General features: G+C 42.9%; 1 protein-coding gene across 2 annotated transcripts; it reads left to right on the forward strand.

Annotated features, from left to right (window-relative positions):
- Positions 1–164: 164 nt before the first annotated feature.
- LOC111160144 (citrate synthase) lies at positions 165–27983 on the forward strand. 2 transcript variants are annotated; one of them, XM_022523003.1, is made up of 11 exons: positions 165–382; positions 13537–13587; positions 14562–14669; positions 15584–15649; positions 16004–16135; positions 16393–16581; positions 24495–24694; positions 25142–25271; positions 25388–25489; positions 25901–26110; positions 26429–27983. In XM_022523003.1, the coding sequence occupies exons 1-11, from the start codon at positions 341–343 to the stop codon at positions 26597–26599; spliced, it is 1401 nt and encodes a 466-aa protein (XP_022378711.1). In that variant the 5' UTR covers positions 165–340; the 3' UTR covers positions 26600–27983. The 2 variants fall into 2 exon arrangements, with proteins under 2 accessions (XP_022378711.1, XP_022378712.1); XM_022523004.1 differs by lacking the exon at positions 165–382 and adding an exon at positions 12873–12917.
- The last annotated feature ends 3 nt before the right edge of the window (positions 27984–27986 follow it).

Below are 27986 nucleotides of genomic sequence, written 5' to 3' on the forward strand. Positions count from 1 at the left end.
CGCGCGCCCATCCCTAATTAGCCTAACCCAGGCGATCCAATCCTGCCCTCCACAACTGCTGTCAACGGCTCAGGTCCCGCCCCCACATACACGGGACCAATGGCCGAGCCCGAGGCGAGTCCCCTGAGAGGGGCGGGAGCGAGTTCTGGCAGTGGGCGGGTCCTCACTGAGGACCCCGGGCTGGGCGCCGCCGCCGGTTTGTCTACCCTTTCCCTCAGCCACCTCCTTTCAACCTTGTCCACCCGTCCGTGCGGCCTTTGGTGCAGCGGCGGCAGCTCCCGTTCCTGCCGCAGCTCTTTCCCCTCCTTCCCTCCCCGCCAGATCCCCGAGTTCGCCCGTCATGGCTTTACTCACTGCGGCCGCCCGGCTCTTTGGAGCCAAGGTGAGCAACTACGGGAAGGAGCGCGCGGCCCCAGGGTGGGGCTGAGGCGACTGCAGGCCCTCCAGCGCGGGGTCTCCCTCCCCTACCCAGACGCACCCCCGCGAGCCTTAAAGGGGCCCTGCGCTTGGCTGGTCGCCAGCTCTCTGTGGGGCTCTCAGGACCATGTGCTACGCTGGCCTTCTGCGCCTGGGGGTGAAGAGGGCGCTGCCCGCCCCCGGCGTGCGGTCTTGGGCGGGTGGAGAGCTCGGACCCTACAGACACCCGCATATCTAGGGTGGAAGAGCCATGTAAAAAAAAGGAGCTGCCAGTGGAGAACATAGGTGTTCTGTTCCATTGGAGTTAGGGAAGAGGCCTGCTTGGAGGAGGGGGTGCAGGGTTAGAAGTGGCAGGAGTGAACAGATGTGCTCACTGTCCCAGGGCCAGAGATGGAGCAGTGACTAATTTCGGCTTCCGCCTTGTAGAGAGGGCCTTGTCGGTTTCTAAACTGCCTTTTTCCATTTCACCAACCCAATTTTTGAAGCTTTCAGTGACCAAGCTTTAGTAGTTCCTGCTAGTGGAGTGGGACTCAGGTCCTCTTTGTCCTTGGGACTCTTGCACTTACTCTTCACATAGGAGGAGCTTGGGTAGGGTGGAGCCCTTCTGTAAAACCTTCTGCGTGGTTATCACATATGATTGGAGAAAGAACCAGAAAGATTGTTCCTTCAAACTGCAGGCCAATTAAGTGAAGATACTGGGCAGGATATAGTACTGCTAAAGTCACATGACCAACCCTACTACTTGCTCACTCAGGTTTAGCTATTGCTTTTAAGTCTACCCAGGAGAGAGTCCTTTCATTCTTTGAGGCCCTAATTTATTTGAATTTTGTTTCCTTTGGATCATAGGAATCTTGTTGCAGGTAATGGTGCTTTAAATTTCAGATTGCCAGGACTTTTGTCTCTGGGTAACTTAGCTCTTTAAATAGAGAAACTGCTCTGTTAAGGGGGGAGTCCCAGTCCTCTCATCCAGGCAGGGACAGTCCCACAAGTGACCTTGACTTCTGCAAAGAGTTTATGCTTTCTCTTCTGCAGATTAAAGCTGCCAGCACCTGAAGGAAAGGAAAATCTTAGAATGGTTTTGCTCTGTGTTATATTGCATGGTTGGCAGATAAGGTGAAGCCTGTAGAATTTACACTGGGGTTCTTCCAGGTACCCAGCAGCAAGGTGGAGGCTGATCATTTGGGAGACACTTGTCTTGACTGTTGCTTCTTCTGCTGCCAGGGAACAGGGTAAGGAAGCCTCTTGGGAAATGAAGCAAGTTCTAGATAGTGTTTTGGCAGAATAGGGGACATGACACTATAATTAGCTCATTCTAAAGCTCCTAACCCAGACCAAATAGATAATCTAACTCTTCAGTGAATTTGAAAAAGCTTTTAGAATTTACCTTTTGAATTTACTATATCTTTTAAGCCTCTGGGGAAGTCCAGAAAGCTTTTGGCGTGACTACATAATTGTAGAATCATTATTATTTTGTTTACTTCACTGTTAGAAATGAACCTGAGGATCCCAGTAACTTGGAAGCGATTTGAAGGCTTTGACCCTTAAAACGAGCAAAGCCCAAAAAATGCGGGAGTGGAAATTTCCTGAGATCTAAGTAGAATGACCAGGATACCAGGAAGCCTGTTCAGTTTGTCAGCATTGTTGGTACCTGCCTGTGTTTTCCAGATGAGCCTGCAGCTTAAGTGGTACTCAGTTTTACTTTTGCTGTTAAGGTAGGCTTTAAAAGGCAAAAACAAATGGTTTTCTGATCTGGAAGAACTGACGCCTACCACTTTGATTCTCAAGGTCAGATATAGTTTCACTTTTCTCAGAAGACTTTTTTTTTAACCTTGCTAGGTGACACAAATGCCAGTCATTGTTGTGTTGTTCCACCTTACTTACTTTCAGGTAATTCAGTGAACACCTGAGTTGGAAAGAGACGAATTCAGAGCTTCCAGATTATTTGACTTCTTGTTTACCCAAGTGAACTTATACTTAGCAGTGACCTTAGGATCAGCTGTGGGTGCCTTAGCTTTGTGATGTATTACTTTTTCACATGTGATCTGGGTTTGGATTTGGGTTGGGAGTTAGAGTATGGCTACCAGTTCACTTCTGGACTCTTAACACCAGTGTGACTTAACAAATTCTAGTTACTTCCTGTACCATTGAGAATTGCTCTTCCAAGCTAGGATGTTCAATGACTTTGAGAAAATCAAGACAAAAGTATTTTTATGTTATTTCTAGACCTTTTCAAGACACTTACATGAATACCCATAATTCCTTTACAGTAGACCTACACCACTGAGCATCTATATAAATCCTAGTCTGAGGGGCGCCTGGGTGGCTCAGTGGGTTAAGCCACTGCCTTCAGCTCGGGTCATGATCTCAGGTCCTGGGATCGAGCCCCACATTGGGCTCTCTGTTAAGTGGGGAACCTGCTTCCCCCTCTCTGTCCGCCTGCCTCTCTGCCTACTTGTGATCTCTGTCAAATAAATAAATAAAATCTTAAAAAATCCTAGTCTGAAATTGGGTTCAACAAAACTAAGTCAGTTTTTTCTGTGAAATGTTAGTTAGGCTTACAGCCCAGAACTTTTTATTTTTATTTTTTAAACATTTTTTAAAGTTTATTTAAGTAATCTCTACACCCAACATAGGGCTTGAACCCATGACCCGAAGATCAAAAGAGTCATATGCTCTTCCAACTAAGCCAGCCAGGCACCCTTTACAGCCTAGAACTTTTAAAGACAAGTGCCCAAATCTGTATGCCTTAACTTTGATTATCAGCCTACCCGAAGTGATGTCAGTTCCTTGATGCTTACTAGGTGGGCTAAAGATAAAAAATGGAAAGTAAAGCCTCCTCATGTGTTAATGGTGGGATGATTGCATTTGTCCTTCCTAGTGGCCTTTAGATTGGTAACAGATGAATACATGGGTGTGAGGAAGCAGTGAGGTGAGCAGTGCTGAAGTAGATCATTAGAGGGGAAGGCTGGCATTTCTGTTTCTTAGAATCCAAGTGGGCAGAAGGCAGGAAGCCAGATGTGGTGGATCTCTCTAAAGCTACACCGTAATTCTTTTTGCCCTGTTTCAGTGCTTTATGGGATAGAGTTGAGTAGGTCTTGAAGTTTGAAACAGTGAAGCAAAGCTAACAATGGGTTTCTGAGTATTTAACTGGCTTTCAGTTTTTCCCTCAATTGCCCAAATTCTTTTTTTTTTTTTTTCCCCTTCAGTTTTTTTTTTTAAGCAATTTTTTGTGGGGGTTTAAATTATTACCCCCAAATCAAAGAGTTTCACACCCATGACTGAGCCGCTGCTCCTAAAATGCCAAAATTTTTTAGGTCCTTTTTTTTTTTTTTTCCCTTTTTTTTTTTTTTTTTTTTTTTTTAAGATTTTATTTATTAATTTGAGAGCGAGTGAGCATGAGAGAGCAGGGCGAGGGGCAGAGGGAGAAGCAGACTTCTCGCTGAGCAAGGAGCCTGAGGTGGGGCCTGGTCTAGGGACTCCAGGATCATGACCTGAGCTGAAAGCAGATACCCATCCTCCGGGGCCACCCAGACACCCCTAGATCCCTGTATTTCTTTTAACACATTATCATTTTGAAAGTTCTTGGGGTGCCTGGGTGGCTAAGTTGTTTAATCACCTGATTCTTGATTTTGACTCAGGTCATGATCTCAGGGTTATGAGATCAAGCCCCAAGTTGGGCTCAGTGCTGGACATGGAGCCTGCTTGAGATTCTTTCTCTCTCCTTCTGCCCCACCCCCACTAAAAAAAAAAGAAATAAAAAATAATAAATAGGGGCACCTGGGTGGCTCAGTTGGTTGAGCATCTCCCTTGGGCTCAGGTCATGATCCTGGGATCCCAGGTTTGAGCCCTATGTTGGGCTCCATGCTCAGCGGGGAGTGTACTTCTCCCTCTGCCCTTCATCCCACTTGTGCTCTCTCTCTCTCACTGTCTCTGTCCCTCTTTCGTATAAATAAGTAAATAAATAAATCTAAAAAATATATTAAAAGAAGAAAAATAATAAATAATTAAAAAATGAAAGTTCTGTAAGTTCACAGTGGGCATCATCACGTGGGTTACCTTTTCGCATTGCACGTTCATGAATCCTGTCTTCACATTCTTGTTCAGCAAAAGTGAGATGGGATCTGGAAACTTGTGTTTTGTTTTTGTTTTTGTTTTTGTTTTCCAAGGACTTCTGTTGACTGATAATGCCTGGTGGTCCCCTTCTGTTGGGCCAGTAAAGCCACATGCAGGACTTTTTATTTGCAACTTGGAGAATGTATATATGAAATTTTTGAGTATTTGGGCTTTTTTTGTGATTATTTTTAAAATGGACTTCAGAAGTGACTATTTTTAGCAATAGTTCATTAGGATATTTTTTCTAGGTTTGTTTTCCTAGGCCTTTTTTTCAGATGCCTTTAGAAAAGTTTCTTGGGATGCCTAGATGGCTCGGTCAGTTCATGTCCAACTCAGTTGCACGATCCCAGAGTCCTGGGATCAAGACCTGCATCGGGCTTCTTGCTCAGCAAAGAGCCTGCTTCTCTCTCTGCCTGCCACTCCCCCTGCTTGTGTGTGCTCTCTCTTTCTTTCTCTGATAAATAAAATCTTAGAAAGAAAGAAGGAAAGGGAAGTTTCTTGTAAATTTCAGAACCAAAGTGCTAGGCACTAAAACTTGTTAAGTACTCCTGGTAGAAGTGAGAGCAGTTTCTAGTTCCCCAAAAACTAGTAGGACAGCAGATCCTGTAGACTTTATTCAGTAGTATATATGTAATATGTATAGAATAAGTAGATGTTCAGAAAATATTTGTTAAAGAATGGTGAGGATTTCTTTTTTTTTTTTTTTTTTTAAGATTTTATTTATTTATTCGACAGAGAGATAGCACAAGTAAGCAGAGCATCAGGCAGAGGGAGAAGGAGAAGCAGGCTCTCCGCTGAGCAGGGAGCCTGCTTCCTCCTTTCTCTCTCTCTGCCTGCCTCTCTGCCTACTTGTGATCTCTGTCTGTCAAATAAATAAATAAAATCTTTAAAAAAAAAAAAAGGAAAATTAGGACTCTTCTTTTCTGAGGTCTTTGGTGGTCTTCCTTGGAGTAAATCTTTAGGGGAGAGTCTGTTAGAAAATGATATTTATGTAGAATCATTAAGGAAACAACTGTGAGTATAAAGCGGGTCAAAGTATGAAATCTGAAGATTACTGTGCTCGGGCTATTAAGTGGGCTGACCAAGTAGTGCAGGCCGCCTTCCAGTATCACCATAGTGAAACATAGATGTTAAAAGGCTTTAGTTCTCTGACCTGGTTTTGGGGAGAGAGGAGCCTTTGTCCTATGTGTGTTCTTTTTCCCTTAATGCAAGTTGTTCCTTCTGCATTGGAAGCCTTTGCAGCACAAGATTTTTCCTGCCAGTTATTAGTACATTATGTTTGCTTCATCAACTAAGCCATTTCTGGCTTGGCAAGTTCTGATCTTTTTTTTTTTATGAAGGACAAGGGCTCTATTAAAATCAGGAGCATCTTTCTCAGGCTTCTAATGTTGGAGCTCTTAAATATGTTGCAGGACACGTTCTAAATGTGCCTGGCGTGGAGGACCAAAGAAAATTTGGCTCTTCCCCTTTGGAGTAAAGGTCCTAGGTATGGATCAATGATGGTAATAGTGTGAGAGGGAAAGAACCACTTTTTAAAGTGCTTATTCAAATAGGATTCCTTTGTTCCTAGAATTTTAGGGCAGAAGGAGTAGTTTCAGATGATTTTTGGTGATTCAGCTAACACCCTGTTCCAGAAATACCCTAAGTTTTATAGGCAAGGCAAGTCTTTGGCATGGCAGAATTTCCTCCATATAATATTAGTCCTTTCTTCTCTTGGCCCTTTATGATAGTGGTTCTTTTAGTTATATTTTTCTCTTCTAGCACATTGGAGAACTACAGTGCATTTCCATCAATAAATACAAACTCACTAGGAGAGTTCTTGAAAGGGGTGGCAGCATTTGAGGTTTGAAAAAGCCTCTTAGTGGTTATAATACCCCCAACCCCCACCCTGCAGAGAATCCTGGCTGTCAGGCACGTGAGCCAGGCCCTTGTCTTTGGAAGCAGCTGTCTCCATCTCTCCTCATGAAGGAGCTGACCTATTGAATGAGGTGACTCCCTGATTCACCTGACAGCTGCCGTTCCAGTAGGGTGACTCTACACGTGGCATGCTACTAGAAGGCAAAAGCCTAGTTGCCACACCTCGGAGTTAGGGGGAGGAGCTGGTAGGTGAAAGTTCAGGGATGACTCAGAAGTTTGTATCTGCTGTCCCATCAGTGAGTATAGTCTGAACGCCCTATACAAAGCTATTCAGCAGGTTTCTTTGGCAGCTAGGAGATAGAGAACTGAGGTGTGTAGCCTTGGGTAGAACAGTCCTCCAGCATCTCCTTTCTCGTAGTCTGTTCTGCTGGGTAGTTAAATTTGTTTTCTTTCCTTGAGACTCCTCCCCTCTTGATCGGGAGGACTTTAAGGCCCTTAAAAAGGATATCAGGGCTTTATTTCCTGTTCTGCAGGTAGAGGGAATTACCATTTACCCCTTGCTCAGGTCTGACCGCCTCTTTCCTGGAATCCAACTACAGGAGAGGGTAGTGACATTTGACATAGGTAATAGGCCAACACTTTTCTCACACACATATTTATTTTATTTCATTTCATTCCATTTTTTATTTTTTAAAGATTTTATCCATGTATTTGACAGAGAGATAGCACAAGCAGGCAGAGGCAGGCAGAGGGAGAGAGAGAAGCAGGCTCCCCACTGAGCAGGGAGCCCGACGCGGGGCTCAATCCCAGGACCCCAGGATCATAACCTGAGCCAAAGGCAGCCACCCAACCACCTAAGCCACCCAGGCACCCCAGAGACACATATTTATTGGAATTTACTTATGTATAAGGCACTGTTCTAGATGCTTTCATGCAGATTGTTTTGTACAGTCTACTTGTCTACCCCAGAATTGACTTTATTATTATCAATTTAGAGGTGTGAAACCTGAGACCTAGAAGTTAGGTCATATAGCCAAGGTAACACAGCAAGGTAGTGGCAGAACCTGGACTTAAGACCTGATCCTTAGTTATTGTACATCCTAGGGTCTACATTTTATCCTTCTGTTCTATTGCTTAACACTTTAGACCATATATGTATCTCAAACTTTATTGTTCATATAGATCACCTACTGAGCTTATTAAACTGCAGTTTTGGATGCAGTAGGTCTGAGGTGAGGCCCAAGATTCTGCATTTCTGACAAGCTCCAGGTAATGCTAATGCTACCGGCTGGGCCGTCATATTTTAAAGACTTTTTTTTTTTTTTTTTGACAGAGACCACAAGTAGGCAGAGAGGCAGGCAGAGAGAGAGAGAGAGAGAGAGGAGAAAGCAGGCTCCCCGGTGAGCAGAGAGCCCGATGTGGGGCTCGATCCCAGGACTCTGGGATCAGGACCTGGGCCGAAGGCAAAGGCTTTAACCCACTGAGCCACCCAGGCTCCCCTAGGCAGTCATATTTTGAATAGCAAGGTTTTTGAGTACCTTTACATATGTCCTTATTAGACTTTACATATGTCCTTATTAGACTTGTCAGACTTTGAGCTAAGTAGCTTGAGTGTTATTCTAAGTATGGAGAAGAAAAGGAAAACAATACAGTTTACCGTTGAGCAACATAGTTTGAACTGTGCTGGTCCACTTACAGGAGGCTTTTTTACAGTACAGTACTGCAAATATGTTTTTTTCCTTATGATTTTCTTAGTAACATTTTCTCTAGCTTTTTTGTAAGAATACAGTATATAATATATGTAACATACAAGATAGGTATGAATAGACTTTATATTATCAATAAAGCTTCTCAACAGTAGGCTATTAGTAGCTACATTTTGGGAGAGTCAAGAGTTATATCCAGATTTTTGACTGCATGGGGGTGGGGGGAAAGGTCTGTATCCCTAATTCCTGTATTATTCAAGAGTCAACTGTAGTTAGTTGTTTTGCTTTGGATGTCTGTTATTTCGTAATGGAGCTGTAGCTAAAACTCAGGTTTCCTTTCCAAATTCCAAGTTATGTGCTCTGTCTTCTACATAATTAGATAAAATTGTTCTAACTTGAATTTTTCCTATTCCACCTTTTTTTTCTTTTTATTTATTTATTTTTTTTTAAGATTTTATTTATTTATTTGACAGATAGAGATTATAAGTAGGCAGAGACGCAGGCAGAGAGAGAGGAGGAAGCAGGCTCCCTGCTGAGCAGAGAGCCCGATGTGGGGCTCGATCCCAGGACTCTGAGATCATGACCTGAGCCGAAGGCAGAGGCTTTAACCCACTGAGCCACACAGGCGCCTCCCTTTTTTTCTTTTTAAAGATTTTATTTATTTATTTGAGACAGAGACAGTGAGAGAGAGCATGAGCGAGGAGAAGGTCAGAGGGAGAAGCAGACTCCCCATGGAGCTGGGAGCCCGATGTGGGACTCGATCCCAGGACCCCGGGATCATGACCTGAGCCGAAGGCAGTCGTCCAACCAACTGAGCCACCCAGGCGTCCCTATTCCACCCTTTTGAGTGGTTAAATCAATGAATTGCTGCCTTTAAAATCCTTTTAATTTCTTTAGTTTTCTTTCCAGCTGCAGGGTTAGCTAAAAATATGACTAATCCTGATGCTGAAGGGTGTGAGAAAATTGCCATAATTTATATATTTAATTTTATAATTATTTTTTTAAAGATTTTATTTATTTATTTGATAGACAGAGATCACAAGTAGGCAGAGAGGCAGGCAGAGAGAGAGAGGGAGCAGGTTCCCCGCGGAGCAGAGAGCCCAGTGCGGGGCTCGATCCCAGGACGCTGGGATCATGACCTGAGCCGAAGGCAGAGGCTTTAACCCACTGAGCCACCCAGGAGCCCCTAATTTTATAATTATTTTATAACAAATGCAGAATATTTGCTTTAGGCCAGATGTCATTTTAAGTGCTTTTTAAGTGTTGACTTAATTAATCCTCACAGCAGTCCTTTGAAATAGGTACTATTATTGTTCCCATTTTACAGATAAGGAAATCGAGGCATAGAAACATTAAATGACTTGGCTGGAATCACACAGGTGATAAGTGGCAAAAAAGGGCTTTAGAAATAGAATATACTAGCTTTATTCTATAGTTACGTAGCCACGCTATCCATAAACTAGTGTTGCTTTGCAAATTGGAGTTCTGGCTAAGAAGTGTTGCAGATGGAGATCAGGAACAGTTGAGATCAGCCCTCTAAGTTACTCCTGAAGCTCCTCACTTGAAATGGCAAAGACACTCCATATAAATAAAGGTAATGAAGACTTCACTGATGTTGGAAGTGGGATAATAGTTTAGTTCTCAGTTTCTCTTCCTATGCATTCTCCGAAAGTAGCATTCATATATAGATCTGAGAAATGAATATAACAAAGCAGCAGTCATGACCCATGTGATTCCTTTGAATGGTGTCTCATCTCACAGCCTTGTTAGGTGATCTGCCTTCCTTTTCTTTCTGATTTCCTCTTTTTTTTGCTGTTTTTTGTTTGTTTTATCTTGAAGTAAAAGAAGAGGGCAGCTCATTAATTCTAGCAGTTCTCTCACAAGGAGGAAAGAAACTATTTTTGTTCTGTTTTACGTTTGTATTCGTGGAAGAAAGGACTTCAGCCTGAGGGAATTCCATTTTCCTCTTTTTTTTTTTTCTAAAATTTTATTTATTTGAGAGAGCATGAGCAGGGGACAGGCAGGGTCAGAGGGAGAAGGACAAGCAGATTTCCTGCTGAGTGCAGAGCCCAGTGTGGGGCTCGATCCCAGAACCCTGAGATCATGACCTGAGCTGAAGTCAGATGCTTAACTGAGTGAGCCACCCAGGCGCCCCTCCATTTTCATCTTAATTAAGATGTGGACAGTCACTCTTTGTTGACCTTGGATAGGTTACCCCCCCCCCAAGATTTAACCTTAAAATACAGCTAGCCAGCTATTGTAGAAACTTTTTTTTTAAGATTTTTTTTTTTTAAATTTTTTCAAGATTTTATTTATTTATTCGACAGAGAGAGCATAAGCAGGGGGAGCAGCAGAGGGAGAGGGAGAAGCAGGCTCTCCAAGGAGCAGGGAGCCCGACGCAGGACTCAATCCCAGGACCCTGGGATCACGACCCAAGCTGAAGGCAGATGCCTAACCAATTGAGCCACGCCAGGCGTCCCTAAATATTTTATTTTCTTTTTAAAGATTTTATTTATTTATGTGACAGAGAGAGAGACAGCGAGAGCAGGAACATAAGCAGGGGGAGTGGGAGAGGGAAAGCAGGCTTCCCACTGAGCAGGGAGTCCAATGTGGGGCTCGATCCCAGGACTCTGGGATCATGAACTGAGCCAAAGGCAGATGTTTTACCATCTGAGCCACCCAGGTACCCCAAAGATTTTACTTTTAAGTAATCTCTACACCCAACATGGGGCAGAACTCACAATCCCCAGATCAAGAGTCAGATGCTCGGGGCGCCTGGGTGGCTCAGTGCGTTAAAGCCTCCGCCTTCGGCTCAGATCATGATCTCAGAGTCCTGGGATCGAGCCCCACATCAGGCTCTCTGCTCTACAGGGAGCCTGCTTCCTCCTCTCTCTCTACCTGCCTCTCTGCCTACTTGTAATCTCTGTCTGTCAAATAAATAAATAAAATCTTTTAAAAAAAGAATCAGATGCTCTACCAACTGAGCCAGGAGGGTACCCCTGCCATTATAGAAACTTAAAGATGATTTAAAAATGGAAAAATTATTTATGAGGAGATTTTAACATCTTTTCTCTAAGATGATATGTGCCCCTGTAGCCTTTTTAAAACCAAACCGCCACACCAACCAACCACCCACAGTTGAAAGGTCTGCTGCAGGGCTGATGTAGTCTCTGGGAGGTGGCCCTTCTATAACAGGGGAGCTGTGGGACCACAGAGCGTGGAATAGAACTTACTCTCATGTTTTCTCTTGTTCACTTTTTGGTGACTAGTAAGAAAAGGTAAAATTATTTCTTAGATGCTAGGTCAAATTCCCATTTGCCCCATGTAGGGTGAAGAGACTAAAGGCCTGTTTGTGCCACCTACTTTTGCCCAGATGGTCCTCAGTGAACCAGAAGAGACTCTTTAGGAAGTTAATGAAAGGAGTTAAAGACAGTCCTGGTTAACAAAGCTGAGGCAGCCCCCTTTACTTTAGGGGCATAGTAACTTACCTTGTACTCTGAATTTAGCTTTGAATTCGTTATTGGTTTTTTTTTTTTTTTTAATTTTTTTAATCTTGTTAGTTTTTGAAGATTTTATTTATTTTAGAGGGAGGCTGTGTGTGTGTGTGCATTTGGAAAATGGGAGGGGGGCAGAGGGAGAGACAGAATCTCAAGTAGTCTCCACACTCTTGATTTGGCTCAGGTCATGATCGCAGGGTGGTGGGATCAAGCCCCAGTTGGCTCTGTACGTGGCGTAGACTCTGCTTAAGATTCTCTCTCCCTCACCCTTTTCCCCTCCCCCTTCTCTAAAAAAACAAAGCAAACAAACAAAAAAACCCACAGCTTTTCTGAAGGATCTCTTCCCTTTTTAGCTCTCCCTGATGCCCCAACAGAAGGTGGAATACTAAATTCTAAAAAATCTCCAGCCTTACTGAACTCTCACCTTAGGCATGTGGTGTTTTAGAACTTACACAGTACTATGGCTTCAAATGATTTTCAGCACAATCAAACAACAGTGCAGTAGTTACTACAAGAAAAGGTGTATCTGGCCTTTTGGCAAAAAGAAGAAAGGTTTGATCTTGCTACTGGATTAGTTTGTCTGTGTATGTAATCTTTTTAGTTTGCAAAGTGCTTTCACAATATTGTAATTTAATTATCACAAGACAACCTGTGAGATATGTGGTGGGTATTTAACACCAGTTTTATAGATGAGAAAACTGAGGCTTAGTTTGACTGTCTCATTTTATCTTCAAAATAATGTTGTGCAGAGAAGTTAATCTTGTCAAACTTTATAGCTGGTTAGTAGTATAATTGGTTGTCTTTTTCAAAGGCAGTGTTGAACTTTCTGTTGCAACTCAGCAGTCTTCTCATAGAAAGTAACTTTTCTTTTGGGGGGAAAAAACCTCTCTCTAAACAGAAAACATAGGTTAGCTACACTATTCATCTTTGTAGTGAAGAATAGCCTTGAATCTCAGACCTGTCTTTACGGTTCTGAAGTATATCTTTAAAAATTCCTTTAGTACAGTTGTGTCAGTGATAAACTCAGCTTTTGTTTTTCTGAAATGTCTTTTTTTCGCCCTCTTTTGAGACTTTTTCCTTACCTGGATATGCAACTTTAGCTTAATTATTTTCTCTCAGCACTTGAAAGGTAATTTTCCAGTTTTCTAGTTTCCCAATGCTGTTTTTGAGTGGTCTGTCCATTGTTACATTGTAGGTATTCTGTTTTCTCTGTGCATTTTCCAGAAACCTGTGAAAGGCGGCCTCTGCCTTTGGGCTGCCCTAGACTGGAGGGGTTGAAGTGCTGCCAAAAGACTAGATGCAGGAGAGGTCTTACCAGCAGAGTGAGGTAGTTGATCAGTTTCCTCATTTGCTTTTCTTTTTTTTTCTTTTTTTTTTTTAAAGATTTTATTTATTTATTTGTCAGAGAGAGAGAGGGAGAGAGAGCAAGCACAGGCAGACAGAATGGCAGGCAGAGGCAGAGGGAGAAGCAGGCTCCCCGATGAGCAGGGAGCCCGATGTGGGACTCGATCCCAGGACGCCGGGATCATGACCTGAGCCGAAGGCAGCTGCTTAACCAACTGAGCCACCCAGGCGTCCCCTCATTTGCTTTTCTGAGGCCTACCCAGAACAATTGACAGCTAGAGTGGGATGGCCTCTGTACTCACCAACAATTGCCCCTCTGACATTTTCTGTGCCTAACAAAGCCCAGGCAGAAACCCAGATGATGGGAAGGAGCCTCTCCTCAGGGAATGCTATTAAAGCTATGGATGCACGACACAGAGTTAGGTCTGCTATTGCTCCAGACTGGGAACTCCTTCAAAGCTGTTTAGGGCCTTTCACAGCTCTTTTTTATGTCAGACTGTCCTTGGAGGCTAAGATGAAAAGAGATGAGTCACTGTAACTCCTTTTTAATATTATAGGAGGGAAAAGTAACTGTTGCATAAGGTTTTGTGTTTTCTCTGCAGAATGCATCTTGTCTTGTTCTTGCTGCTCGGCATGCCAGCGCTTCCCCTACGGTAAGGTTTGGAAAGGAGAATCACTGAGGCAATCTGATCCTGGGATTGTGGGGTGGGGAGCAGCGGTTGGTTACCACCTAGCCTCTCATCATTATCCTAAATAACTCTAAGAGGTGTCCGTTGTTATTGTTGTTATAAACTATTAGTATTATTACTATTTTAAGAAATAATTCAGGGGGCGCCTGGGTGGCTTAGTGGGTTAAAGCCTCTGCCTTCGGCTCAGGTCATGATCCCAGTGTCCTGGGATCGAGCCCCACATCGGGCTCTCTGCTTAGCGGGGAGCCTGCTTCCTCCTCTCTCTCTACCTGCCTCTCTGCCTACTTGTGATCTCTGTCTGTCAAATAAAAAAATAAAATCTTAAAAAAAAAAAAAAGAAAAGAAATAATTCAGTAGTGTTAGTGAGATGGAAATATCAAATATTTTTGCCTAATTTTTTTTTTAAAACATTTTATTTATTTATTTGACAGAGAGAGAGATCACAAGTAGGCAGAGGCAGGCAGAGAGGAGGAAGCAGGCTCCCTGCCAAGCAGAGAGCCCGATGCGGGGCTTGATCCCAGGACTCTGGGACCTTGACCCGAGCCGAAGGCAGAGGCCTCAACCCATTGAGCCACCCAGGCGCCCCATATTTTTGCCTAATTTTTTAAGTTGTAGTAAAATATGCATAACAGAAAGTTTTCCATTTTAACATGTACAGTTTAGTGACAGTAAGTACAGTCATGTTATTGTACAACTGTCACCACTGTCCATCTCCAGAACTTTTCATCTTCCCAAATTGAAGTAGACATTAAATAATAAGCTCTCCATTCCCCTCCCTCTCTAATTCTTTTACCTTCATCTGTGCACAGTAGTTGACCGGATTTCTCTGGCAGATTGAGAAAGCCAGATTTTAAAAAGCAGTCTTAACATACCTACTTTGTAGGAAAAATATAATCAACACTTTGATCATCACTTAACTTCTCTATTTCTCTTTTTAGAATTTGAAAGATATATTGGCTGACCTGATACCTAAGGAGCAGACCAGAATAAAGACCTTCAGGCAGCAACATGGCAAGACGGTAGTGGGCCAGATCACTGTGGACATGGTAAAGATTATGGGGTTTTGGCTGGAAAAAGGAGTTCTGTAATATGCCTCAACCAGAAATACCATTCTCTTCACTGACTATTAGAAGCATCCAAGCATCCTGTCCCATATATGGAAATGTTGGCACTTAGGATGTTCGTTAGAAATTAGACTGTTCACTTTTCTGTAAATTTAATAGTTGAGCCTAACCTAATTTATCTATGGGAGGGATGAATAAAGTTTCTATTCTTCTTCCCAACCCCTCAGCTTTTGGGGCCAGGACTATTAGAATTAATGCTGTGCTGATCATGCATTTATACCACAGCTCTAGCAGACCAATTAGAACAGTTTTAGGACGGCTTCTTCTCCAGTCCGAAGAGTCTGAGCAGCTCAGATGATGATTCCACAGCAGTGTTTAGCCTGTGGTCTCTATCTCCTTTTCCCGCTATAGATCGCATTTTTGTTTTTGTTTTTTTTCTCTTAAGATTTTACTTACTTATTGGACAGAAAGCACAAGCAGAGGAGTGGGGCAGGCAGAGGGAGAGGGAGAAGCAGACTCCCTGCTGAGCAGAGATTCCTAAAGTGGAGCTCAATCCCAGGGCTCTGGGACCTTGACTTGAGCCTAAGGCAATTGCTTAACCTTAAGTCTGAGCCACCCAAGCGCTCCTATAGATCCCATTCTGTTGACTTTGGTTGGTGGGAATGAGAGATAAGACTGGATAGTTAAATAAAGATAATGATTTTTCAGCTTAAACTTTTCATTTCCAATGTTAGTGGTCTTCCTTGCAAAGTTTTTAGTTAACTTCTCAGAAATCTTTCCAAAATGAAGTGTTGCAAGTCAGAGAATACATTTCATCTCTCAGATCTCGTGAAACATTAACAAGCTCTAGTCTGAGTTATTCTGACTACTGGTTACATCTTATCTTTTTCTTTTAGATGTACGGTGGCATGAGAGGCATGAAGGGATTAGTATATGAAACATCAGTTCTTGATCCTGATGAGGTAAGAGAGACCCTTATGTCAACACTAATAATCAGTGAGTTTACCAACTGTTTGCACACCCTGGATTAGACTGGTGAGGGTAAGGAAAACAAAGCATCTGCCTTCATGTTTTGGAAGATGGAAAATAGGTACATATGGAATAACTGAAAACTAAGTCTACTTTTTCAGTATATCAATGAGTAAAAGTACCAAACAGAATTAAGTCATGTGAAGATTTAAGCTTTTAAAAACAATTTTTTTTAAGCTTTAGAAATTCTAACTTGTTGAAAGGTCTGATAAGAGTGAGAGTAGTCAATTATGTGACTTCTAGGCTGATAAATTTAAGATTTGCACCTCTTACTCTTCTTTCTCAAGGGCATCCGTTTCCGAGGCTACAGTATCCCTGAATGCCAGAAACTGCTGCCCAAGGCTAAAGGGGGTGAAGAACCACTGCCGGAGGGCTTGTTTTGGTTGCTGGTAACTGGACAAATCCCAACAGAGGAACAGGTAAAATAGAAAGCTATTGGCCCTTCTCATTCTCTTCCTCCTTTGCCTTTCTCTAATCTCAGACACTTAATCCTGATCTGGCTCTGGGTGGTGGTTTATAGGGATGTGTAGTGAGGGGAAGGAATCACAGCAGAGTTCTGCTGTATAAGTGGACTGGGTTGAATTCTCTTGGACTTTCTTTACTCAGATGTCACTGTCTTTTTATTTCTCTTCTTTTCCTTTGCCTAGTGTTCTGAGCAATGTCTCCCTTTCCACAGGTGTCTTGGCTCTCAGAAGAGTGGGCAAAGAGGGCAGCTCTACCTTCCCATGTGGTCACCATGCTGGACAACTTCCCCACCAATCTACACCCCATGTCTCAGCTCAGTGCAGCTATTACAGCCCTCAACAGTGAAAGTAACTTTGCCCGAGCATACGCAGAGGGTATCAACCGAACCAAGTACTGGGAGGTAGGAAATTTTGATGGCAATGATTGATGTGTGGTGGAGATTCAAAGAACTTGAGTGTGAAGGAAGAAAAAGGAATGTAGAATCTTTAGGAGAACTACTTCTCTGAGTTATGCCAGAAGCTCATTTAACACATTTTTATTTTAGGCTTGCTTTCTTTCAGTCCTTAGGATTACACAGATAAATAGAACATGCTTTCTATCACCAAGTTTATTGATTTGGTTAGGGTGATATACGTGTAAAAAAAATTACAATTCCGTAATCTTGCTGTAATAGAGGTATTAAACAGGGCTGTTGGAACACTGGAAAGGATGTAACTTAACTGGAGGGTCCCTGAGGAAGATTTCGCAGAGCAGTCTCACCCTAGCCTCCAAAAGTCCCTTCTTCTTCTTCTTCAAATAAGGAGAACCTTGAGAACGTTAGGTGAATGGCACTAAGGCAGTTCTAGAGTCTAGGAGGACTAATGCCAATCAGCCAGTGTTCTGTACTGTCCCATTCAAGATACCTCTTAGGAGCAGAAGGATGGTTAGTATCCTGGAAGTGGGATCCAGACACAAATGAGCTTTATTTTCTGAAAATGAAATGTGATTTTAATAGTTCAAACTGGTCTGAGTATGTGAAGACTATTGTGCCTTGTCCGAATGCATAGTACATAATTCCTTCCGTCCTCTTTCCAGTACCCCACATGGTACCCACAAACACTGGGTAAAGGACAAGTTATCCGGCTAGGTTTACAGCAAGACATCTCATTTTCTTTTCTTGTTTGGAGACAGATAATACAGAACAGATCAGTTCCTTTTTGCAAAGCAGGTACATTAGATGATTTGACCAGGAGAAAGCCCCCAAAGAGTTCACCTGATGCCTGGCACAGAAGAGCATGCATCGCCCACTGGTCTGATGCAATCCTCTTGGGGTTTTGGTAAATCCTCCTTCATTTGATTGGTCAATATTTACTCAGTGCCAACTGTGTATAAAGAATTGTGTTTGCTATTGGGGGAAAGAGGGAGAGTGGGTTTGAAATTAATCTGGTTGGCATTGAGAAGGAAAGTATAGGAATGGTGGAAAATACACACTTTCACAAGCGCTTAAAGTGTATTTAAAGCCATACATCAGCAGGCTCAGAAGTTTGTAGAATCTGAATATATTGCTTTCCATTTTCTTTTTAAAATGCTATTCAAGCTTGTTATTTGTATGGGTCACCATAACAGAAAAGGTTAAATTGAGATGAGCAGTTCTGCTATTGTAAAACTTGTCTTTTAGAAATTTACCACGCAGGGGCACCTGGGTGGCGCAGTGGGTTAAAGCCTCTGCCTTCGGCTCAGGTCATGATCCCAGTGTCTTGGGATCGAGCCCCACATCCGGCTCTCCGCTCTGCAGGGAGCCTGCTTCCTCCTCTCTCTCTCTGCCTGCCTCTCTGCCTACTTGTGATCTCTGTCAAATAAATAAATAAAATCTTAAAAAAAAAAAAAATTTACCACGCAGATGCGGCTGTTAACTGCTTACAATGCTGTTGTCTTGACTGTCATGAGACGGGGAGAAAACAGCTTCTTCATGCTTTACAGTAGATGTCTGTAAGATATTTCCTAGGCATCCAAACATGCTTCATTACTTTATACTGTTCTTTACTTAATTGTTAAAATGAATCTTGTTTCAACGTATATCATTGCTTGTTCTGCCATTATCTCTTCATGAGATGTCATGTGAGTGTGGTTGTCTTGAGGTGAATGTGTTATATTCCAGGACTTTGCCGATCTTTTGGAGAGTATTTATAAGCAGCACTGATGTATTTGTCAGCCGTAGGGTACGTGTCTGATGAGTTTACACTGCACAAACACTAGCATCGGTAACTGCTTTAGTTCAGTAGAGCTTCATGCTCTTCTGCTATTACATGTTGTATCTCTCTCAGTGGTCAGACACACTATTTCTATTCAGTTCTCTGCCTTGGTTAATTTAACCATAGGTTACTTAAGTAGAAATGCATGACATCATTAGGCTGGTTATTTCTGTTTGAAAATTTATGTCGAGGGGCGCCTGAGTGGCTCAGTAGGTTAAGCCTCTGCCTTTGGCTCAGGTCATGATCTCAGGGTCCTGGGATCAAGCCCCGCATTGGGCTCTCTGCTCAGCAGGGAGCCTGTTTCCCCCTCTCTGCCTGCCTCTCTGCCTACTTGTGATCTGTCAAATAAATAAATAAAAATTAAAAAAATAAAAATTTATGTCAAGGAGTTTATGTATGACCTGAGTTTTTACTAGAGCCATCAGTCAGTTCATACTGTTTTTTTTTTCTTTTTTTTTTTTTTTTAAAGATTTTATTTATTTATTTAACAGACAGAGATCACAAGTAGGCAGAGAGGCAGGCAGAGAGAGAGAGAGGAGGAAGCAGGCTCCCTGCAGAGCAGAGAGCCTGATGTGGGGCTCAATCCCAGGACACTGGGATCATGACCTATGCCGAAGGCAGAGGCTTTAACCCACTGAGCCACCCAGGCGCCCCTCTTTTTCTTTTTAATGTATACCTTAAGAGGATGATTTTTAGCATGTAACATTTCTTCCATAACAGAGATTAATAGTATAATCTATTGAGTTGAAAAAGTTAGGTCTCTTGCTGAATGACCTCACTTCACTCATGACCAGGAGATTGCTATGATGCAACCAGGTGTTTAATTATGAAATAAGCTTAAGATGTTGAATACAGGGGCGCCTGGGTGACTCAGTTGTTAAGCGTCTGCCTTTGGCTCAGGTCATGATCCCAGAGTCCTGGGATCAAGTCCTGCATCGGGCTCCCTGCTCAGTGGGAAACCTGCTTCTCCCTCTCCCATTCCCCCTGCTTATGTTCCCTCTCTCACTGTGTCTCTCTCTGTCATATAAATAAATAAAATCTTTAAAAAAAGATGTTGAATTCAGTAAAATTTGCTAAGTAGCTGGCATATCAAGTTTTCCTGATAATGCCACCTTTATAAAGCCTATGACTGGTATACATAGGTTTTGAAGTTTTTATAATAAAATCATCATCCAAACACCTGAAAACTTTTGAATACATGTCTGATATTATGCTTAAATTCTTTTTAATCATTATCTGATTTAATCCTCAGAACAACCGTATGAGGTAGATGTTATTTGTTATTCTCATTTTACTGAATGGGAAAACTCAGGATTAGAGAAGTTGAGTAGCCCAAGGTCTTGCAGCTAAAAGTGATAGAGACCAGATTCAAACTTGAGTTTCCCTCACTCTGGGGGCTCTTCACCATTAATACTAGCTTTCTTCTTTTTCTTTGTCTCCTTAAAAATGATTGAAAGCTATGGGGCGCCTGGGTGGCTCAGTGGGTTAAAGCCTCTGCCTTCGGCTCTGGTCGTGGTCCCGGGGTCCTGGGATCGAGCCCCGCATCGGGCTCTCTGCTCGGCAGGGAGCCTGCTTCCCTCTCTCTCTCTGCCTGCTTGTGATCTCTGTCTGTCAAATAAATAAATAAAATCTTTAAAAAAAAAAAAAATGATTGAAAGCTAACTACCTGGCCAGGATTTTGGTAGCCATGGAGATGCTGGCTCATGTTGATGATTATAGTCAGCTTTGTAACCTTTATTCCAGATAGTTGTGATGTTGGCATGTCTTAATTGTCTTTTTAATTCCAAGGCTTGATGAAGAATGTGTTGGTACAAATAGCTAATAGCACCTCAGTGTTAGCTTATTAAAAAATAAATAGCAGGAGTTTTCTGTCATTTTGTTTTGTTTTGTTTTGTGTTGATCTTTTCTTGACTATACAGCATTGACCATAGTAAGGATCCCACATTGTCATACCTGGTCTGATACATGTTGGTTTATAAACTTCATTCTCAGTAGTGGAAATTGACACACAATCTCCTTTATGTGTCTTCTTTTTGATGTGGCCATCCATACCTTCCAAATAGTTTTGCAAGTTAGTATATATACCACAGATAACAATTTGTCTAGCCCAGGATTCTGTTCTTGGCATTGTGCGAATCAATCCAGGTCTCTTAGAACTGCATATACTTGATGCAGGCTTCTGGAAGTAACCTACTTCCTTGGGGGATATAAAGAAGGTATAGTTAATAGTATGATTGTCATATAAGTAATCTCCTGAGAACTTGCAATTGTTAGGCTGAGTATTTCTTGCTTCAAGTAGCTTTTTAACTTATTGAATCCAACGGCACTGACAAAATTCACTATTTGATACTTTTTAAAGTTATTTTAAAAAAGAAAATGCCAAAATCCTGTCTTGTCCCTAAGGAACTTAAAATCCCTTTGAGAAGATAAAATTGAGACATAAGAGTTGAGTAAGCTATTAATATCACAGGTGGCTAGATTATATGTTTCTATCTTTTTTAAAAAGATTTTATTTGGGGCACCTGGTGGCTCAGTTGGTTAAGCAACTGCCTTCGGCTCAGGTCATGATCCCAGGGTCCTGGGATCGAGCCCCATGTCAGGCTCCTTGCTCAGCAGGGAGCTTGCTTCTTCCTCTTCCTCTACCTGCTACACAGCTGGCTTGTGCTCTCTCTATCTGTGTCAAGTAACTAAATAAAATTTAAAAAAAAAAAGATTTTACTTATTTAATTTTAAAGATTTTATTTTTATTTATTTGACAGAGAGAGAGATCACAAGTAGGCAGAGAGGCAGGAGGGGTGGGGGGGGAAAGCAGGCTCCCTGCTGAGCAGAGAGCCCGACATGGGGCTTGATCCCAGGACCCTGAGATCATGACCTGAGCTGAAGGCAGAGGCTTAACCCATTGAGCCACTCAGGCACCCCAAAAGATTTTATTTTTAAGTAATCTCTACAACCAGTGTGGGGCTCGAACTTATAACCCCAAGATTAAGAGTCTTATGCTCTACCAACTGTGTTTCTCTTTTTTCTTTTTCTATGTTTCTCTTAATAAATGAACACAACGCTATTTATCAGGTAGTCTTTTTTTAAGTTTAAATTTCAGTTAGTTAACATACAGTGTAGTATTAGTTTCAGCTTACAGTATAGTGGTTCAGTACTTCCATATATCACCAGCTGTTCATTCGGGTAGTCTTCCTAAAAAAAACTTGAACCTGAATCTACTCAAGCCTTTAGATCTCTCAGTTTGTAGAAAATACAGTAGACAGAGGAACACGTTAAATGATATCACAGGTATATAACCAGCAAAATCTAAACTGGGAAGTTCTCCAGAATGAGTGATCCAATTTTCCACAAATAAATTGCAAAGTTAAAAAAGGGAGAGAGGGGCACGTGGGTGGCTCAGTCGTTGGAGGTCTGCCTTCAGCTCAGGTCAGGATCCCAGGGTCCTGGATTTGGGCCCTGCATCAGGCTCCCTGCTCGGCAGGAACCTTGCTTCTTCTCTCCCACTCCCCCTGCTTGTGTTCCCTCTCGCTGTGTCTCTGTCAAATGAATAAAATCTTTAAAAAAAAAAAAGGAGGGGGGGGGGAGAGCACAAGAGGGAGCTTAACATTGATTAAAAGAGACTTCAGGGGCGCCTGGGTGGCTCAGTGGGTTAAGCCGCTGCCTTCGGCTCAGGTCATGATCTCAGAGTCCTGGGATCGAGCCCCGCATCGGGCTCTCTGCTCTCTAGGGGAGCCTGCTTCCTCCTCTCTCTCTGCCTGCCTCTCTGCCTGCTTGTGATCTCTCTGTCAAATAAAATCTTTAAAAAAAAGAGAGACTTCAGAGGGGCGCCTGGGTGGCTCAGTGGGTTAAAGCCTCTGCCTTCGGCTCAGGTCATGATCCCAGGGTCCTGGGATTGAGCCCCGCATCAGGTTCTCTGCTCAGCGGGGAGCCTGCTTCCTCCTCTCTCTCTCTGCCTGCCTCTCTGTCTACTTGTGATCTGCATGTCAAATAAATAAATAAAATCTTTTAAAAAAAAGAGAGAGAGAGACTTCAGAGAAGCATGAGATGATTGCAATGTGGGCTGTTTTCAGTCCTGAATCAAATAAATGAGGTGGAGGGCTTTATAATCAAGGAAATTTAAATACGGAGTAGATACTTAATGATATTGAGGATTTAATTTTTTTACTGTGGGATAAGGGTTTTATGATTTTTATTTATCAATAGCCTTTATTTTTTAGAGATAATATGCTTAAATATTTATGTGTTGAGATATATAATGTCTGGAATTTACTCAAAGTAATTTGGGAGGGGAAAGTAAGGGTGTGATGAAACAAAAATGTCCATGAGCTAATTGTTTAAGCTACATGATGCTTATTAGCTGAGTGGGTAACTTTGGGCAAGTTACTTGACCTGGCCAAGCCCCAATTTCTTCATTTATAAAATGAAGGATGTATTACCTTACAGGACTATTGTGAGAAAAGAAAAAAAAAAAATGCAAATAACATACCACAGTGCTATTATATAATAAGTGCTTAAAAAATGGAAGCCTTTGTTATTAACTAACAATTGAATGCCACTGTTTGACCCTTGGCATATATGGTGAATTTTCTTTGTAAGGTGGAACATAGAATTAATTGTTAAAACCTAGTGTCTTAGGGACGCCTGGGTGGCTCAGTTGGTTAGGCGGCTGCCTTCGGCTCAGGTCATGATCCCAGCGTCCTGGGATCGAGTCCTGCATCGGGCTCCTTGCTCGGCGGGGAGCCTGCTTCTCCCTCTGCCTCTGCCTGCCTCTCTGTCTGCCTGTGCTCGCTCACTCTCTCTCCCTCTGTCTCTGACAAATAAATAAATAAAATCTTTAAAAAAATAAATAAAACCTAGTGTCTTAGCTCATTCATTGAGTCATGTACTGGGAAGGATCATGATTACACGTAAAAGGCTTCAAAATCTGACTTTGGGGGAGCCTGAGTGGCTTAGTCAAGTATCCGACTCTGATTTTGGCTCAGGTGTCCTGATCTCGGGGTCATGAGATCGACCCCTGCATGGGATTCCGTGCTCAGTGGAGAGTCTGCTTGAGATTCTCTCTCCCTCTCCCTTTGCCCCTCCCCACCAGTAAATAAATAAATCTTTTTTAAAAATCTGACTTTGGCATTTAACTGAATGCCCTGAGCTTTAGTTCCCTCACCTTTAAAATAGAGGTCACTATGTGGTAAAAATTGGAAATTTTTTTTTTTTTTTAAAGATTTTATTTATTTATTTGACAGAGAGATCACAAGCAGGCAGAGAGAGAGGAGGAAGCAGGCTCCCCTAGAGAGCAGAGAGCCCGATGCGGGGCTCGATCCCAGGACTCCGAGATCATGACCCGAGCCGAAGGCAGCGGCTTAACCCACTGAGCCACCCAGGCGCCCCTGGAAATTTTTTTTAAAGATTTTATTTGTTTGGGTATTTTTTTAAGATTTGGGTATTACTATTTTAAGATTTGGGTATTTTAAGATTTATTTATTTGGGGGGTAGCTTAAGCTGGGGGAGCAGCAGAGGGAGACAGAGAAGCAGGCTCTCCGCTGAGCAGGGAGCCCAATGTGGGGCTTAATTGCAGGACTCATGGATCATGACCTGAGTCTAAGGCAAACACTTAAGTGATTGAGCCACCCAGGCACCCCAGAAATAATGTGGTTTATTTATTTATTTATTTAATATATTTATTTGACAGCTAGAGAGAACACAAGCAGGGGGAGAGGGAGAGGGAGAAGCAGGCTTCTTAACGGAGCAGGGAGCCTGATGTGGGGCTTGATCCCAGGACCCTGGGATCATGACCTGAGCCGAAGATAGGTGGTTAATGACTGAGCCACCCAGGTGTCCCCAGAAATAATGTTTTAATATACACAAGACATACATGAGATCCTGTGTGTGAATCCCTTAGTGCAGAGCCTGGATCATAAAATTATTTGGTTAAATAGTTATTATTAAATAGTTATTGTTGTTAGCCTCCATATATAATTGCTGAGCATAACACCATCAACCAGTCCATGGGGGACAAAGAGCATCCTTGCCTAATTCTTTTTTGTTGATACATTCTTTTCTTTTTTCTCCATTTTCCTCCTCTCCTCAGTTGATTTATGAAGATTGTATGGATCTGATCGCAAAGCTACCTTGTGTTGCAGCAAAGATCTACCGGAATCTTTACCGGGAGGGCAGCAGTATTGGGGCCATTGACTCTAAGCTGGACTGGTCCCACAATTTCACCAACATGTTAGGCTATACCGATGCTCAGTTCACTGAGCTCATGCGCTTGTACCTCACCATCCACAGGTAAGCTAGACCCAGCAACCACAGCTACCAGATGCCTGGGTTGGTAGAAAATTTTAAGAAAAGCTCCTTAACATTCTCATCTTCTGGGAACAGGTGGCAGGCAACAAGGAGATGGAAACATGGCATAGGATCACACAAGGCAAAAAAGGAGTCTAGTAAAGGAAGTCCAGAGGTGTGGGGAAATTACCATAACCACGATAAGAACAAAGTAATGCTTCTAAGAAGCTTGGGAAAGGTGCTAGTTGCTGCAGTAGGTGATCTTTCAGCTTTCCAGGAGCTCCCTCTTCTGGCCATTGCTGTTAAAGCTGGAGTGAGAGTGTGGGATCTTGGCACACAGGCATCATCAACCAGTGACCTCTCCAGCCCTGTGGATTAGTGAACAAAGGCTGGTAATGAGATTGGGACTTCTCTTACCAGAGCTTTTCTCCTTTCTTACTTCCCCCACAGTGACCATGAGGGAGGCAATGTAAGTGCCCATACTAGCCACCTGGTGGGCAGTGCCCTTTCAGACCCCTACCTGTCCTTTGCAGCAGCCATGAACGGGCTAGCAGGGCCCCTGCATGGTTTGGCAAATCAGGTAAGACTCCTTTTCTTTTCCTGCTCCCTGTTTTTCTTACTCCCATGCTTCTGATCTTGGCATTCTCTCCTGGCATATGTATTGATACTATCTTATCCCCTAAACCTTACCCACAGGAAGTACTTGTTTGGTTGACACAACTACAGAAAGAAGTTGGCAAAGATGTGTCAGATGAGAAGTTACGAGACTACATATGGAACACACTGAACTCAGGACGGGTAAGCAGAGATGCTTAGCAGCTAGGAAAGAAGCCAAGACCCAAATTGTACAATTTGGAAGAATAAAGAATAGAATGGGGCACCTGGTTGGCTCAGTGGGTTAAGGCCTCTGCCTTTGGCTCGGGTCATGATCTCAGGGTCCTGGGATCGAGCCCCACATCGGGCTCTCTGCTCAGCAGGGAGCCTGCTTCCCCCTATCTGCCTGCCTTTCTGCCTACTCGTGATCTCTCTCTCTGTCAAATAAATAAATAAAATCTTAAAAAAAAAAAAAAAAAAGAATAGAATGAAAGAGGTCCCCTAAGTTAGAGAAGACTTCCCCCCGCCCCCATGTTTGTCTATCCTGAAGAATTTAGAAAAGACAAGAACTTCTACTTGAGAGTACAACTGGCTTTTTACCCTTGCTCTTTGCAGGTTGTCCCAGGCTATGGCCATGCGGTACTAAGGAAGACTGATCCACGATATACCTGTCAGCGAGAGTTTGCTTTGAAACACCTGCCTCATGACTCCATGTTTAAGCTGGTTGCTCAGCTGTACAAGATTGTGCCCAATGTCCTGTTAGAGCAGGGCAAGGCCAAGAATCCTTGGCCCAATGTAGATGCTCACAGTGGAGTGCTGCTCCAGGTGAGTCTTCCCTTCCCTACATTCCCTTTAATTTGTGCCAAACGTTAATGTTCTCTGCCATGCAGAAAATCAGAGCAAGGACTAGTCAGAGCAAGGACTGATGCCTTCTTCCTTATTCTTTTGATAAAGTTGCGTATGGCGGAGGGCAGGTGCAGGCAAGAGGAAAGGGCTGTTCTCTTTTCAGAATCCTAGTTACTGTACTTTACATAGTGTCATTTCTGTTGAAGGCTGAGTTGGTTTAGGTTACTATCACCTGGGACTTGTGCATGCCATTAACCCGGGGCCTTTAACAAAACTTTTTTCTCTCTTATCTTACAGTACTATGGCATGACAGAGATGAATTACTACACAGTCCTGTTTGGGGTATCACGGGCACTGGGTGTACTTGCACAACTCATCTGGAGCCGAGCCCTAGGCTTCCCACTAGAGAGGCCCAAGTCCATGAGCACGGATGGTCTGATGAAGTTTGTGGACTCTAAGTCAGGGTAAAACTGAAGACTGGGGGAAACTATCAGAAAGTGAGGGAGCTTTAAAAAAAGTATAATTTTGTTTTGTTTCAGGGGGCTTTTTAAGACTTAAGATTAAATTGTATCTGAGGCACTGATAATGAGTTTGAGGTTAAAATATAAATTAAGACTTTAAAAGATAAAAAGTAACCCCTTCTTCCCCAGCCAGTACCTTTCTCCTGCCTGGTGAGTTGCCCATCAACTGTAGGGTGACCAGGACTAGTGCATGTGGTATGGGTTAGGTTTGGGCCCCCCACCAACTCTAGAGTGAGAATCTCGCTCTCCTTTGCCTGGGTCGAAGCTGCAGATTCTCTGCAACCACTTCAGAGCTTTTGGTTCTACTCTCTCTAGCCCTCCAGAGGCCAGCAAATCAGGACTCTGGCCTCTTCTGTTTCCATAGGAATCATGTTGGATTGTCAGCTCTATCAAACCCCATTGCTCTCTCCCATGCACACAGACACTTCCTAGCAAGACCTGTGGTTAGTCGAACATCTTTGGCACTTTTTTTATGCTACCAGGTGACCATAAAGGCCATGGCATTCATTGTATTTGATTTTTTAAATTATCCCATGAAAATTAAGATCTGGAGTGTTCTTTCCCCACTACTTTAATATGACCCTCTTTGCAGATTTTCTGTACCTGCTGCACCTCAAGCTGAAGGTGCTCTGGACCTCCCCTTCTTGGTTGTCACTAGAGACCTCTTTCAGCAGGTTGTATATGCCACTGTCTGAGCTGTGGTCCTTCCCAGTCATTTGGCTTTATCAGTGCTTAACATGAACTGAGTTTTCACTTCCACGGAACACAAGTGACCCCAAGCCACTATCTTCTGACTTTTTCCCCCTTTATTTTAATATGCTGTGGGCCATTGAATAAGGACTTGGGAATGACTACCATGGTATCTTCATAGTCTAGTTCCAGGGATATAGGTACTTCTTTCTGAGCAGGGAAATTTAAGATTGGCTGTGGTTTCCTTTGAATATCAGGTCCTGGGGCTGAGAACATTAATAATAGGCTTCCCTTCTCTTTCCCTGCTACCAGGAAATATCCCTTTATTTATCAAGTTCCTTATCCAGCCCCTTCCCCAAGAGCTCACAGTACAGTGTTTGTTTTTTAGAAGCCCCATTTGCACAGGTTTTCAGTGACTCAGAATGCTCTACTGCCTTTTCTTTAAGAAAGGATTGAAATACACTCCTACCGTGCCCCCTTCCTCTCTTGCAACTCCTGCCTGTGTTTGTGTGGATCCCTAATCCCTAGAACCACGCTGAGATGGACACATTGTCTGTATACCCCTGGGTAACTGTCAAGTCATGATCCAGACTTCAGGTTGTTCTGTATAAAATGCAAAATAAATGTTTTTATTAACAATGCTT

The sequence above is a fragment of the Enhydra lutris genome, unplaced genomic scaffold (genome assembly GCF_002288905.1).
Source record: "Enhydra lutris kenyoni isolate GAN:26980312 unplaced genomic scaffold, ASM228890v2 scaffoldscaffold74, whole genome shotgun sequence".
Classification (NCBI taxonomy): Eukaryota; Metazoa; Chordata; class Mammalia; order Carnivora; family Mustelidae; genus Enhydra; species Enhydra lutris.

Excerpts from the sequence above, each read along its gene's own strand:
- LOC111160144 (XM_022523003.1), top strand. The coding sequence starts at position 341 with ATGGCTTTACTCACTGCGGCCGCCCGGCTCTTTGGAGCCAAG. Across the intron at positions 24,695-25,141 it reads TTGTACCTCACCATCCACAG|TGACCATGAGGGAGGCAATG; the intron begins GTAAGCTAGACC and ends CTTCCCCCACAG. Across the intron at positions 25,490-25,900 it reads ACACACTGAACTCAGGACGG|GTTGTCCCAGGCTATGGCCA; the intron begins GTAAGCAGAGAT and ends TGCTCTTTGCAG.